Source organism: Dysidea avara, chromosome 8 (assembly GCF_963678975.1).
Source record: "Dysidea avara chromosome 8, odDysAvar1.4, whole genome shotgun sequence".
NCBI lineage: Eukaryota > Metazoa > Porifera > Demospongiae > Dictyoceratida > Dysideidae > Dysidea > Dysidea avara.
This window is the reverse complement of record NC_089279.1, coordinates 26842410-26858489: the sequence shown is the minus strand read 5'-3', so window position 1 is coordinate 26858489 and position 16080 is coordinate 26842410. Positions and strand designations below refer to the sequence as shown.

The following is a 16080-nucleotide window of genomic DNA, read 5'->3' as shown; positions in this document are numbered from 1 at the left end:
GGTGGCATTTGGCCACTATTCAAATGTGGTGACTATTAAAGGTCCGGCATTTATCCAAGGAAATATGGTACTTACATGTCACTTTAAGAAATTTCGACCAATTTTTATCACGATAGAGGATTAGTTCTATCCAATAATGGATTGAGTTTTTGACAATGATCTGATTTTATACCACTTTTGATATTTATATTCCACCTGACTCATTCATCACTATTATACGTATTTAAATTATGTGAAATATGTAGCTTTAAAAAAATCGACTAATAAATGGTCCAATGCAGATTATGGAGAAAATGACCTACACACAACACTACACTACATACTGTAGTTAATGGGGTAGCAGTAGTAAATAGTTCAGCTAAAGTCACTCATTAACAGTTAGCGGACTAATATAGCCATAGTCATATCAGTGGCAGTTGGTCTGCTGGAAATATAAGATGGGAGGTGACAATTGTACCATCGACACTCTCTTGGGCTTGTCAGTGTAGATCCCTGATGATAGGTATCACAGTCAACATGAAAAATGTAAGGAGTAAGTTTATCAAAGGTGAGACCGAATATTCCAGTGTGGTGGATGGATGGTTGAGGTGGTATTCCGTTTTGATGTATACACTGATCTATCACCCTTTTAGCATCAAGTAGTATACCTCCAGTCCAGTGGTAATCAATATTACGATTGAAATAACCTTTATATGCATAAATTATTGTTCCTTTGTGATATGCTACTATCATTTGTTCAGTGGGATTGAAACGAGTTTTGTTAGGCACATTACACCATTCCTGATGGCTAGCATCCTTGACACAAGGTTGACTATAGTTGGAGTAGTAAAACATGTTTGCATTCAGGGTTCTGTATTTCATGTAAGTATGTTGCCAAACAAGAGTCCATCCTCCACCATCAGTTGTCATGTCACAGTAGATCTGCAGAAAATACGCAAGTGATAAATGGATCTAAGAAGATGTAATTGTATGGCTTCATTGATCTAATGTTTTCAGTAATGGGTATCAGTCCACTAGCATATCTGCAGGGTAGGTGACCTCCCTTGTTTCACTACTTCCTAGTACTCATTGCTTATCTATGCATATTGTGGGTTAGTATTACACAACAATGGCTTTATAAGTTATAAGGTTCTAATAGCCAGGACGCCCAGTTGTCCATCCCAAACTTCATTGCAAGTTACTTGCAAACTTATATGGCTTGCATATCTCTCACTCCATACGCAAGTGGTAGCATGCAGAAGTTATGTTGAATGCATGTAACAGCCCAGGTCCATGAAGGTCCCTGTTTTTGACCCTGAAGGCCCAAATACTCTACTAAAACAAGCTTATCTGTAAATCACACACCTGCATAAACTGTATCCAATACACTCCACTTTTAGCAGGACATTCATCAGTAGGTAATGCATCTATTATTTGTTTACAGCTTGCAGCACTAACATCCTTAGTTTTCCCAATGGATGGTGACATCCTGTATATATTATGTGACATCCTGTTAACTTGTATACTCTGTAGTTAACTTACTCAAATGGAGTCCATACTTTACCCTTGCATATCCAAATTACTGTGGGATTAGTTTCATTGTAGAAACTCTCTGCTTCATTATCACTAGTACACTGTTTAGTAGGAGTAGTGGAACGCTGTAGAAGGCAATATTTTTCCTTATGCAGTGGATGTATTTTGTTAAGTATTCTCCCCATATATGGAACTATATGCCATTTAATGTATTACCTTGCTGACAGTTGGTAGTAGTCTTTCTTTTAGACCTGGTACTGTAGCTTGGCTTTAAAATATTCACATTAACTACAATTATTATTATTATTACAATATTCCTACCTTAATTTAAACATTCCTGCTACAATGAGAAGAGCCACTGTTAACTTCATATTGACAATCAGAGAGACTCAAGTTTGTTTCACACCAATGCAATAGAACTAAAGAACAATAGTCCTTTGTTTGGTTTTAGGATGAGACATTGGGTGGTATATATGTGTAGGAGTTGTTAGTTTAGTTAACTGAGGTGTATATAGTGGGCTTGCTTAACTCTATTAGCCTAAAATTATTAGTAATGGAAGGGTTATTCATTGAGCTACTAAATAACCACTGTAACAACAGAGGTGTACTTAAATGGATATTTTAATAGCATTTGCTCAACTATTGGATGCTATGGTTAGCCATTAAAATGTAGAGAAACCATTACGTGTAAAAAATTATAAAAAAAATTTGAGAATGCACCTCCAGGGACACAAAAAGTTATTTGTCATATAGGGATATCCGAGTTTTTAAAGCAGCACTGGGAACTACATTGATTTCTACCTTGTTGTAAATACGCCAAGCTACTGGCAATTTATGAACCAGTAAAGTTCAGAAAACGTGCTTATGGAACCAAAACACATAAGCAGCTGCTTGTTCCACTATTTACTCAAGGTACAATGCAAGGACAAGCATTAAAATCCATATCTGGGTTCGCTGAACACGCTGTTAACTTGTTGGTCCGTCATGGCATAGATGATATAGATGAGTAGGTAAAAAGAGTGGACCTGGGGACCAAGGATCTGGTACCTGGGGATCTAGTGCTGCGCACATAGTAACAATTTTGTTCAATGCCAAAGTAGGGATTTTCTCACCAAGCTACAGTATGTTGTAATACCATCATTCATCTATATAATTTTCAATATTACTAGATTGTTTGATTTTTTTTGTTACATCACAACTATACACATGTGACTGTTCTATTAGGGTGACTGCTGTATTAGAATACAGAGGTTTGCAGAATGTTTGCAACAAAACCATAAAGCACTAACCGAAAAACGTGATCCATCAACTTTGAAATTCGTCACCACAACTTTGATAGGTCACGTTTCTGGTGACTTCCTGTATTGCAAAGATTCTGCAATCCTCTGTACTTTGAGTCAGCCTTCACCTATACCAGGGGACGCAGCACTAATTCATATTTTCATTGCGCTAGCATTATTAATGCAGCTAGACCAATAATAAGGTGGTGTAGTCATCGTGATCAAGTAAATAGATTAAGAGGTATGGCCCTGCACTCGATTATTATTTATCAACCAAGATTGTTAGTGGGCATCAGTGTCTCAAACCTATCGTGAAGTAAGGATCCAGGGACCCAACGTTTGTAGAATTTTGATGTTTATACATTCTATCCTTGTACTAGACTAGATAGCTTTGCAAGCCACAGTGGCTAGTATCAAATAGCCTAAATCACTCTTTTCTGTGTCCTGTCATCATGACAGTTCCTTGCACAATGCCTAGAAATTATATAATCACTGCCTCAGTAACTGTAGTATTAATCAATGCTTCTAACAGGTTGTTTCCTTCGTGTGTTACATGGCACGAAGCTGTTTATTGAGCTGCTTGTGTACCTTGCAGTAATCGCTTCACTGAAGCCATTTTCATGTGCACTGAAGACTGAACTTTATTAACTGTTGACATGATAGGTTAGCGTGCCTTGTGCAGCACAGGTGCAGCAATGTGTAGCCTACTGCAGGCATTTTTTACCCCTTGCCTGCTGTACAAAGAGCATACTAGTCTATTATGTCACCTAGCTACTAAAGTTTAGAAAAATTGTGCAAATGCACCACGATTTGGTTGTCGAGCTGGTGAACTGAAACTTGCTTAGCTAGTAATCACGATTGCACAATGTTTCTAAGCTTTAGTAGCTAGGAAACGTAATAGACTAGTATGCTCATTGTCAATGTAGGGATTTTCCCACCAAGCTAACTGTAATACCATCATTCATCTCTTGTTTCATTACTTTTTATTATTTGCATCCCTACTTCAAATATACTAGTTGTCAGAGTGTTTCAGAATATTACTATCTAATCAAAAGCAACCAAGCTGTAAAATAGGGTGTGGCCTCCAAAACAGCCAGGGTGAAAAAAGATGTGAAATTCAAGGTGGCGGCCAAGAAATGGCTGTGATGATAGGTTAATGGCAAAAAAAATTAATAACGACAATTCAGGTGAATTTGCATTGCCTCCTCCACGTTTCACTAAAAAAGGGTGCGGCCTCCAAAAAAGCCAGGGTAAAAAAGATGTGAAATCCAAGGTGGTGGCCAAGAAATGACTGTGATGGTAGGTTAATGGCAAAAAAATTAATAACGACAATTCAGGTGAATTTGGTGCCGAATCCTAGTGAAACTTGGAGAGAGGTAATCCATATTCACCTGAATTGTCGCTATTAAGTTTTTTGCCATTAACCTACCATCACAGCCATTTCTTGGCCGCCACCTTGGATTTCATTCACATCTTTTTTCACCCTGGCTTTTTTGGAGGCTGTACCCTTTTTTACAGCTTGGCTGTTTTTGATTAGACATCACTTCTTTTTGTAATTTCATACCTAAAGCCAGCCTATGGCCAGCTTTGGGCATTACTGTTAACTTGTCTTTTTCTATTGGAATTGGGATTAGCTATGAATGCCGAAAAAAATTTTTAATTGTCTGCATGTATACATTTAACAATATTATTCAGTAATTATTACAGTTGTGTTGATTAATACAGGCTGAATACTCTACAGGGAAATGTATGTGTATGTAGCTGAAATTTCACGGGGAAACTCGCAGTTTAGCTGTACTCTTAGACTACATTGTGAACAGTTTGTAGTTGAACTCACCACAGAGTGACTCGTAACCTAACAGAAAGAATTGCAAGATAGCTGAACTTTCAACAGGATAATTTTCTTTTAGGTGAACTCTCTACAGGGTGACATGTTTCTAGCTGAACTCTCTACAGAGTGACTTGATTCTATCTGATCTCTCTATAGGATGATTTGTTTCTAACTGATCCTTCTATGGGGTGACTTGTTTCTAGCTGATCTTTCTACGGGTTTGTAGCTGATCTCTCTACACGGTTACTTGTTTCAAGCTGATCTCTCTACAGGATGACTTGTTTCTAGCTGATCTCTCTACTGGATAACTTGTTTCTATATAGCTCATTTCTCTGCAGGGTGCGTAACTTCTTTCTAGTGAACTCTCTACAGGATGATTTGTTTCTACTTGATCTCTGATTTCTTTTTGAGCTGATCTCTAGGGTTTCTTGTTTCTAGCTGATCTCTCTACAGGGTGATTTGTTTATAACTGCTGAGAGTTTGTTTGTAGCTGAACTCTCCACAGGGTGACATGAAATGTAGTTGGACTCTCTACAGGTTGATCAAGCTGATATTACTCTCTACAGGGTAATTTATTCCATCTGATCTCTCTACAGTGTGATTTATTTCTAACTGATCTTTCTACAGGGTGACTTTTTTTCTAGCTGATCTCTCTACAGGGTGACTTGTTTCTAGCCGAACTCTCTGCAAGGTGACTTGATTCTAGCTGATCTCTCTACAAGGTGACATGTTTCTAATTGATCCTTCTATGGGGTGATTTGTTCCGAGCTGATATTTCTACAGGGTGATTTAGAAAGCTAATCTTGCTACAGGGTGACTTGTTCCTAACTGATTTATCTACAGGGTGACTTCTTTCTGGCTGTACTCTCTATACAGGGTGACTTGTTCTTACCAGATCTCTCTAAAAAGTGATTTGTTTTGAGACAAGGTGATTTGAAATGTAGTTGATCTCTCTGACCTCTCTACAGGGTGACTTCAAATGTAGTTGAGTTCTTTGCAGGAAAACTTACTTCTACGCAGCTGATCTCTCTACTGAGAGAATTGTGTATAGCTGAACTCTTCACAGAGTGGCTTGTTTCTAGCTGAAACACTCTAAAAAATGTAGCTGAACTTTCTATAGGGTGACTTGTTTCTAACTGATCTCTCTACAGGGTGACATGTTTCCAGCTAAACTCTCTGCAGTGTAACTTGTTTCTAGCTGATCTCTCTATAGGGTGATTTGTTTCTAGCTGAACTCTCTATAGGGTGTTCTGTTCTCTATGAATGTTTATCGTATTCCAGCCAAGCTTGGTACCAAGATGCGCCTTTATAGCCCCCTTCTGTCTGCCAAATTTCAAGGCAATGGGATGTGGTGTTCACGTTTTAAGGCAGTTTTTGTAAGTGCGAAAACGAAGAAGAAAAACGAAAAAACTAAGACAATTTTTGTATCTTGGGGACGCTTGAAGTGATTTTGCTCAAATTTGATATGTGGAGTACTGACGTTGGCAGGTGTGTCCACAGCAAAAATTGTCTTGTTTCGTAAAGGCAGCAAAGAGGTGTGAAAATTATGTTTTCTTTCTTCCTGTCAATATACTCATGGTGTTGTGTGCTGGCTTCTTGGCCGCATGACACACTACCATATGTCTTGATAAACAAGTTTTATAACAAATGTAAAGCAATAATCGTCCTTCCTTTTAGCAACCAGTAATTCTTAACAGTGTTCATGTTACTATGTATTATGGTCAACACTGGCACTACAGAACACACGAAACTCTTGCTTAAGCTTGGAAAAAGCAGTTGTACTGCTAAAACACCTAACTGCAGTGCGATGGTTATACAAGGGAACAGTCCCTAACCTGTCCATGACTAGCATTCAGAATTTTGGCCTATTACAACAAGCTGTTGTGAAAAAAACCTGCTTAGCAGGTGTAGCAGTAGAATGGGCACTTGATCTTGATGCATGAGTTACATCTTGTTACATAATCAAGGCAGATTTCACAGTGGCATGTTCAACACAGGGTTCTGTATTCTACAAGAGCTTCTACTGAGGTGTTGTTAATTCTCTAACACCTCAACAAAAATTATCACTAGTACAAAGCGTGCCTGCATTGCTAATCTAACCATGCATATTTGTGGGTTATTATTGCACAACAGTGGGTCCATAGGTTATAACATTTCTAATAACCAGGGCACTCTTTATCCACTTGATCACCACCTTAAACCCTCAGCTTGCAATGGTTTATTCTAATAGAGCAGTCACTTACCCTGATTATTATAACAATCAGTTTTAAACCCTTAAAAGTGGTCACATCTGGCTACAGTTATATTGCTGATTTAGAAGTAATCTAATCAAAAACAGCCAAACCATGAAGGTTTCACAACTCTGCGTCTCCAGCTACATTTTACAAGTACCCAAAACACTTCGTATATCCACATATCCCATTTTAGTTTTGGGGTGGGATATTGGCTGGTATGTGTTATGGATTGTAAGCAATGAATAGTGGATTGAATATGAAGTGTTGAGTATTGAATAATTATGCACTAGGCAATTTGTATAGTTCCTGTGGTGGTCATCCGAATACTCCATGCTATCCTGTTGCAGATTAAAATATGTGATGGGTGTCTGTTTATAATATGTTTCTAGGCTATTGAATTTCTATTCCGTAATGAAAGATTACGTTGTCATGCTGTCCACTTTGCCATTGCACTACATGACCTGGAGCTACTCAGTGTCACTCAGTCAGTCTTACCACACTCTAGTGAGTTGCTACTATAGTAACCAAGATTTGTAATATGTGTTGTAACTGCACTGTATTTTGATGTACATCGTACTAAATAGAAATTTTAGAAGGAGAAGATTTCTAAAAGTGAGATCCCTTAAGCCACAAGGCACAAAGAAAAAGCCTTTTCTGTCTAAAAATATGTTCATATGTAGGTTGTAATATTGGTTCTTCAGCTATCTGTTTATCTGTTATATGTCCCAAACAAATAAATTCAACTGATACTTGTGCCTAAAGGCTTCGTGCATGCAGTGTTTAGGTGTTTATAACGTTATAGGATATTACTACCTTTATAGGATATTACTACCTTTATAGGATATTACTACCTTTATAGGATATTACTATCTTTATAGGATATTACTACCTTTATAGGATATTACTACCTTTATAGGATATTACTATCTTTATAGGATATTACTACCTTTATAGGATATTACTATCTTTATAGGATATTACTACCTTTATAGGATATTACTATCTTTCTTTCCCCACAGTTATACATAATGATGGTCCCGGAAAAATACAACAACTTAACTTTGCTCGTATTGTGCGTACCTATGTCAGCAAATTCACTCTGACTGACCCTCGAGAAGCTGTCCAATACTATTACTTGCTACGGTATGTTCATGGATATATCACTGCTTTACTGCGTTATACCATTTAATTGTGGTTTAAGTATTATGTTATAATGTACATATAACTTATAGCACTGTTTGTTATATTCCTATTGTAGTGGTATTACTGGAGCTAATGATAGAGACTTGTTCACTACTTGTGTTAGTGACTTAGTACTGGAGAGTAGAGAGGTAAGTAAATATCCTTCACAGTATGGTAGGTATGCTAGTAGTGCCTCTCTCTCTCTTGGACGCTTCAAATTGTTGTCAGAGATGTATCCTGATTTCAAATAAGTTATATTCTTATACAATGCAACGTTATGTTTGTAGTGATCAGGTGCAGTGTGTCCCCAAAATGCAGATATAATGTTAAAGTGGTATTTCATGAACTAAAATAGTGTTTTGTCTTAGAAGCAGCCAATGTTTTACTGTATATTTGAAGCTGCTGGTACTGCAGACATGTGTCTTTGGTATCACATTGCATATGTGTACCTTAGTGTCATTTTGAGATAGTTCAGTATATAGGTTTATGTGTTGGTAGACTTGATATAGGTTATATGTGAAAGCTATTTACCATTGGTAGTTTGAGATGCTATTGGGAAGGATGGAGCCAGATGGTAGTAGAAGGCCGGGTTGTTTAGACAAGTTTGGTGTGGACACTTCTGTAATAATCAAAGAGATTGCTAAGGACACAGAGAAACAAGGTTGTTATGAGGATGCCATACACTTGTATGACTTAGCTAAGGTATGTGTACTGTATTGGGAGGATTGATTATCAGAGTGATTTATAGGATCATGAAAAAGTATTGCAAATATTATCACAACTGCTTAGTCAGGTTTGTGTGTGTGTGTGCGTGCGTGTGCGTGCTTGCATGCATGTGTGTGGTGTAGTGTGTGCATATGTATGTGTAGGTTGTGTGAGTGCGTGCTTGCTTGCATGTGTGTGTGTACATGTGTGCGTGCTTGTGTGCGTGCGTGCTTGCTTGCTTGCGTACGTGTGCGTGTGTGTGTGTGTGTGTGAGAGAGAGAGTGTGCATGGATACATGTATGCATGTGTGTACGTACAACTTTTGCATGTATCAATTTGTGAAGTGTGGTTGGTACTGTTAAAGGTTGTTTCAGCAGTTAACACTGCACAGTCTAAACGTAGCCACCTATGGACTCTCTCATCCACCTTAATGGAAAGGTACACGAGTTTTACATAGTAACTTTTAATTGTGAGTGTTTATTCCAATACAGATATCGTATCACTGGTACTAATGCCAGCCAACACACCGTCTACACATTCACTCTAATATTGGATCTTATGCAGTTCTTTGATCAGTATCATGCTGGACAACTAGAAGTGGCTCTGGATGTATGTCTCCCTTGTATGCACATCTTATGCCTTACCCAACTTGTAGAAACTCTTAGAATTAGTTTGTTAAAAAGGCATGTCTATTTAAATGAATTCATAAGTGTCTGTCATCACACTGAGATTATAGTTTTACTCCATTTCAGGTCATCACACAACTGAACTTGCTACCATTAAATGATGAAACTGTTGACTTAAAGTTGGCATCATTTAGAAATTATGATGACGAGGTTAATAAACGTGTGTGTACTGTTTATGTATGACTGCATGTCTAGGGTTAAAATTGTACAAAATAATATTTACATTGATTGTTGTGGTTGCTTGTTTCTGTGTTGCCAGGTCCGTAGAAGTTTTCCTGATGTCTTACTAGCTACAATGAGTATTCTACATTCTCAGTATGCTGAACTAAGGTATTGTTGATGTTTGTAAGAGACAGGTCATTCCTTGACGTTAATTGTTGCTTGTTGTAGTGCACGTGCTGCACAAGTCAGACTAGCAACTGGAGATGATGGTGGAGTGTCTGCAGTAAGTGACTTATAGTACTGCCTTCATGGTGTTGTGGTTGGTGTGTAGCATGACAGTGTGTGTGTGTGTGTATGTGTGTGTACACGTGCATGCGTGCGTGCGTGCATGCATGCATGTGTGGCAATGAAAAATATCAGGGCAGTATTGAGCAACACAGAGTACAGTAGGACCTCCATTATCCAAACACCTGTGTGTCAGTTCAATCATAGAAGTTGTTCAGATAAGTGGAACTAAATGAAGTCTATTCATTCCATTCAACTGCTCTAATAGAACATACAGCTACGCTAATAGACTAATGATGAAATACTCTAAGAGCAGTCACATATCGGTCAGATAGTTGAAGGTTCGGATAGTCAAGGTCCTACCGTATCTGTATGGTAGCTAATAATTTGTCACATAGTGGAATCTCATTTTAGCTGTGCATTATGAGTTTTATCCGAAATTACGTCACAGACATAAAAATGGCCGCTGTAGTGTGGGGACATTTGTAAAATTTGTATGGGCGACTATGGGAAGAAAATTTTTGAACGGCAATATCTCAGCCAAGAAGGAAGATATTGACTCTAACTAGCAGGTATGGCTATAAGACATTACAATAAGTGCGTAAAAACGATTTTCGGTTGATTTTCAAAACAACGCTAGATTCCTATTCTTTCAGCTAATTTATAACCATACCTGCTGGTTAGAGCTCGATATCTTCTGTCTTAGCTGAGATATCGCTGTTCAAAAATTTTCTTCCCATAGTCGCCCATACAAATTTTACAAATGTCCCCACACTACAGCGGCCATTTTATGTCTGTGACGTAATTTCAGATAAGCTCATTAACATGAGCCCATAAATGCCTCAAGGTGCAAATTTGCGTCTTGTGGTTCTTATCTCAACACCATTTAGTCCCAGATAAATGAAGTTCCACTGTTATATATAACAATAAGTTTATATCAGTTTATTTGAAATTACCAGCACAAGACCAGATTGCAGCAGAAGGCCAGGAAGTTGATAGCATTTGCTGGCATGATCCCATATCGTATGCCTGGAGACACTAATGCTAGACTTGTACAAATGGAAGCCATGATGAATTAGATTGTGCTGTATATGTTGTATAGTACTTTTTTGTAATATTGCATTATAACTTAAGTACACAATGACAAGTACTTGAACTTTATTTCTCACTACAGTAGAATGACCAGTGTGTTAAACAACCTCAACGGGCCAACACTTGAACGAAGAAGTTTTTTGAAACTCATAAGATAATTCACCCTCATTAAACTCAATTACTTGTGGATACTTCCAGCACTTTACTATTATGTCTGTCAGAATTAAATTCTAATCTTAACTCTTTTACCTTAACTGCCCCAGTCAGTAATAGTTGATCTAAATTATTTGTACCAATGTAAGACAAATACATAACAACAAATGCTACAATTAGAATCTACAAAACAAACTATACGTAACTACAACGAAGAAAGTAAAACTACGGGGAAAGTCATCATTACCTTGCAGAGCCCAATATCTTAAAATCATTCCAGTGTTATCCTTAAACATACTAAAAGTTGTTGGAAGTAATTTTCTTCTGGCCACTTTAGGTGAAATACCGCTATGGGTGGTATGATCAGCAATAGAATGAAGAACTGACAAAGCAAAAAGTGTCCTAATCCCCAAACATTCCACAACTAGTGGATTGAAATCACCTCCTGCCTTCTTCACAATAACAAGGTGCTTCGCATCCTTAGCCACCTCTCCAACTGCAGCAGCTACCCCAGCATAGAAAGTGGAGGAAGAAATATGAGCAGGCTCAGTTTTTGTGTGGATGGTGACATCGAAATAGGCAGGATGACCAATTGAAAGACAACCTTCTACTTCATCTCTTTCCCACAGACTGATTACATTACTTGTTTGTGCTCATTTGATGAGTCCTACACAGTAATAGTTTTTATTTATTTTTTATTTTTTTGCAGTAGAAATGTGTAGATGATGGTTACACTGTACTGTAATTGTAAAGTAGACCCTCACTTGTCTGAATCCTAATTTTCTTGGGTACTGACAAAAAGCTAGATAAATGAGTTTACCTGGATAATCAATACCATGCTACATTGTGAACAGGACTTTAACATTTGGTGTGTGTTCTGGAGGAGTACTGAGTGTATGTAACATTCTCAGTTGCATGTATTAACAGTAGGGTCAATGGGGGAGATGTCTATAATGGTTGTAACTGACTCTGAGAGGTCAAATGTTATTGTTATTATTATCAATTTACCACGAGAGAAGGAACAGTACAAAAGGCGTGCCTGTACAAGGTACTGTCCAAAATACAAACACAATGTTACACAAAAACAATACAATACGAAAAATTACACTTATAAGCAGCATGGAGAAATGAATGACGGCTTTCAGTTCCCAAGATGTCAATGGGAACCTGGTTCCAGACAAAACAAACACACACAAAGTAAGAATATTGTCTGGCATTGATGGTAGGGGTACAAGAGAAAGGGAATGGCTATGTGTAGGCATAGTGTTGTATGTACAATAGTTTTAAAAAGGAATGGAACCAATATGACAAATGTCCTGAAGAGCACAAACTGATAAATAGTCATGCCTGGCACACAAGGTAGGTAAATGCAACATCTGGTAGCACACATCATGGGAAATAGACCAAGAACATGTGGTTGGGTCCCAGTGACTACCACAAGCCCACCTTGCAGCTCGTCTCTTCCAACAAGTTCACATCCTTCACAGTATGCAGAGACCAGACTACACAGGCATATTCCAACAATAGCCTTGTACGCTCTACATCTGGCCTCTGAATTATGGCCAAACATGGTATATGTCGCAAAATATTCAAAATCCTGGTGGCCTTTGTAGCAACAATCTTGACACTGAGTAGACCAAAGCAATTTGCTATTTAAATGAATCCCCAGATATTTCACAAGGTTGGTCCATTGGACTGGTTGATTTCCAATAAAATACATTTTTATTTGTTTTTCGATCTGCTGAGTCACTGCTAGAATGCAAGTACTCTGAAACATATGATTAATTTGGTATGGCCTGAAGCAACACTTCAGTTTAATGATAAGTGACCATATTCATTTCCTATACACAGTGCTTTGATCAACTGGCTATGGTACCTAATAGCAGATCTTCTGACACTGTAACACTATGTTTCAGATCTTACTGGAGGATGAGGAAACACCCTCATGCAGTCCTAGCCTTTTGGTGCCACCCCTTCCAATTTGGATGAATGAGATAATAAATAGATTATAATGATGGGGAGTCATGCTGTCATTTTCCCAAGTTCCATAAATAGTCAGGTTCACTATGTCAAAAAATACACTTTGAACAGTTTATGGGGATTAGCAAACCTATACATTTTTGGAAAGCTTAGAGCATGAGGAATCTAAAAATCAATGTTTACATTTGCTCAGATTCCTGCAAGATCAGCATTTTTAAAATTTCAAAGTGACAGCTAAAAATAACAGATTTCTAATACATCAAGTTTAATTTTGACATAAAAGTTTAATAAATGGATTCAACAAATTCTCTGGTGACATTTTACACCTCTATTCATTAGAGGTGACAGTTAACCATGAATAATTGAAAGTTTTTACAAAAGGAATAGAAGAATGCCCATTATAATTTATATGCTGCAATAATTCAGAAATAATTTACTTTAATGAATATTCTGGAGTATAACTGGTGCAAAGTGTAACTGGTGCAACATACTTTTGACTTCTAATGAAACAGTTCAAGCCTGAAAATTTAGATACTCTAATAGAGCAGTCACATAATCTAGTAAAGCAGTCAACTTTCAGCCAATTTTTTCTTTTGCTAATGTGCTTATACATGTTTAACATAATAATATTATTATTGCTAGATAAATTTTGAAAGAATTTTCATTTTCAAAGACAGCAGTTGGAATTTGCTTAATACAGTAGTTTTAAAATAACAATTGGCAAGAACGAATTCACACTGATCACCAAGAGCAATTTTTTTTCACCAGACAGACTTGCACCAACAAGTTAAAATTAATATATACACAATCTTGAAAATTAGTATCCACTGTAAATCCAATGAAAAATTGCTTTTCAGTGGCAGAATTATTGTATATCAGAAATATTCAAGTAATCCAAAGATTTCCATTGTTGACAAATTGTTTCTTATCCAAAAATAAACAAAGGGCATTTGGCACATCTAGCCAAGACATTTTTAATGACTGGCTCACAAGTAACTGCTTTAAGTATAAAGTTGGATTAAGGATCAAAAAAGTAAAGAAACAATTGAATAGTGAAACAAGAGATTGCCTATATACTGCAGATGTGCTAGTGGACATTTAATCTGCAGTATATAGGCAACCTCTCTTGTTTCACTACTGTTTAGCTATTCCCTTGTTTCTTTACTTTTTTGATCCTTAATCTAACTTTCTACTTATTTTTTGTAACATAGTTATGACTGGTGGACCCATACATATGTTGCATCAAAAGGAGGACAGGCACCTGACAAGCCATATGTCTGGACGCATGCCCCAACTATCAGTTATGTAGCTAAAAGGAAGGTGGCCATGATGCTTCATTTTCATCTACAGTATATGCTTTGCCCATTACACAACATTGCAAACAAAAAACAGCATGAGAAGCGTCCCAACAATCAGTCATATGGCTTATGGAAAATACAGCCACAGGGAAGCCGTATCACGATATAATATAGCATGAATTGACACCTTGCATTATCAGTGAAGAGAACTGAAACACAAAGGAGGACAAAGGCAAGTCCATGATGCATGTATGTATTGTATGTTGCCAAAATCAAGCCTGTATGTCAAGTTATGTATGCTTGGCGGGAAGCATCAGTCAGTCAGTCAGCATAAAATTTTGTTGAATAAAAAAGTTTTAAATGCTGAAGAAACTTGTTGGAAGAATTTGGAGTTTACATTTTGGGGCTTGGTTGTGTCTAACCAATGCTGCCAAGCTGTCATGAAGGGAAATTGAGTCTGGTTTTAGGGTGATATTTTGAACTGGAAAAGCTCAATTCTGCATGATCCCTAACATACAGTATAATACTGTATGATGCATTGAAAATGACAACAGTGACACTGCTGATGATTGTTATGTATATGTACGTACATGCATAGACATGATGTCTTCATATGTAGCTATACCCTACTTCTCAATGTTAATAATTCACTTACTCACTTTGTTTCATGCAATAACTATCTGCCAAATAAATTGCTTTTAGGTTTCTTAGCCCTTTAGAGGCCATTAAGTAATGGATTCTATATGGGTATGAGAACATAGAAATAGTGTTTGTATATGAAGAAATCTGTACCATATAGACTGCTATTTTCAAACTGCTGATTGACTACCATTCAGGAATCTGTATACAGTAAATGCAAGCATTGATTTTCACTGATCTCCATGCATTCTCCAAGCTTTATGTAGGCCCATAAATTTTGAACAAAGTTATCTTAGACATAATTATATAGTTAACCTGACTATGTCAATGCATACCACCAACTGACAAAAGTGCCAGTCAGGGTGAAATCATAGTTGCCAATTGCTAATTAACTTTTAGGGGTGAATATTTTATATAAATTCCAATCATTCTTTCAAACCTAAAATTAGCTAATCTCCTGAAATTTATGCCCAACATAAGCACACTAGCTAGGACTTTCACAAATGTGACTGCTACATTAGAAATGTGGACTCAAAAGTTGACTGCTTCATCAGAGTAAGTGACTGCTCTATTAGAGTAACTCAATCTTTTCTGTTGTTTTTAGGCTTGAACTGTTTCTTTGGAAGCCAAACTAATACTTTGCACCAGTTATACATATATCTCATCCAATTAATCTGGAATATTCCTCAATTCTTTTTGCTAAATTATTCTTGAGTTATTGCAGCATAATGGACGCTCTTCTATTCTGTTTGTTAAACCTTTTAATTTTTCATGATTAACTATGTCCACCTCTAGTGAATAGAGATGTAAAAATGTCACCAGAGAATTGGTTGAGTTCATTAATGAACTTTTATGTCAAATTAAAATTGATATATCAGGAATTTCTTACTTTATTGGCTGCCATTTGAAATTTAAAAATGCTGACCTTGCAGGAATCTGTGCAAATGTTAACAATGATTTTCAGATTCTCCATGCTCTAAGCTTTCTGAAAATGTATAGGTTTGCTAATCCCCATAAAATTTGAACAAAAGTACATAGTGG

At 37.1% G+C, this 16080-nt stretch overlaps 2 protein-coding genes across 2 annotated transcripts in view; one reads left to right on the top strand and one right to left on the bottom strand.

The window, feature by feature from the left end:
• The window catches only part of LOC136262687 (nuclear pore complex protein Nup93-like), a 47968-nt gene extending 36930 nt beyond the window's left edge, over window positions 1–11038 (top strand). The window contains exons 13-23 of the mRNA XM_066057054.1: window positions 7247–7361; window positions 7877–8000; window positions 8116–8188; window positions 8580–8741; window positions 8788–8832; window positions 9109–9182; window positions 9236–9353; window positions 9497–9580; window positions 9690–9760; window positions 9821–9875; window positions 10837–11038. Of these exons, the coding sequence (XP_065913126.1) occupies window positions 7247–7361; window positions 7877–8000; window positions 8116–8188; window positions 8580–8741; window positions 8788–8832; window positions 9109–9182; window positions 9236–9353; window positions 9497–9580; window positions 9690–9760; window positions 9821–9875; window positions 10837–10956 (1041 nt within the window). The 3' untranslated portion in view covers window positions 10957–11038. The remainder of the gene's footprint in view (window positions 1–7246; window positions 7362–7876; window positions 8001–8115; window positions 8189–8579; window positions 8742–8787; window positions 8833–9108; window positions 9183–9235; window positions 9354–9496; window positions 9581–9689; window positions 9761–9820; window positions 9876–10836) is intronic.
• Window positions 208–1963, bottom strand: LOC136262699 (uncharacterized). Its single transcript, XM_066057068.1, has 5 exons — window positions 1834–1963; window positions 1729–1780; window positions 1522–1637; window positions 1345–1468; window positions 208–921 (listed from the first exon to the last, which is right to left on the bottom strand). The coding sequence occupies exons 1-5, from the start codon at window positions 1881–1883 to the stop codon at window positions 379–381; spliced, it is 885 nt and encodes a 294-aa protein (XP_065913140.1). The 5' UTR covers window positions 1884–1963; the 3' UTR covers window positions 208–378.
• Window positions 11039–16080: the final 5042 nt, after the last annotated feature.

What these genes read in the sequence shown, in the direction of transcription:
- LOC136262699 (XM_066057068.1), bottom strand. Translation starts at nt 1,883, where the DNA reads ATGAAGTTAACAGTGGCTCTTCTCATTGTAGCAGGAATGTTTAAATTA. An exon ending in TACTACCAACTGTCAGCAAG is followed by an intron (nt 1,638 to 1,728) that starts GTAATACATTAA and finishes TGCCTTCTACAG; the next exon opens with CGTTCCACTACTCCTACTAA. An exon ending in AAAGTATGGACTCCATTTGA is followed by an intron (nt 1,469 to 1,521) that starts GTAAGTTAACTA and finishes TAATATATACAG; the next exon opens with GATGTCACCATCCATTGGGA.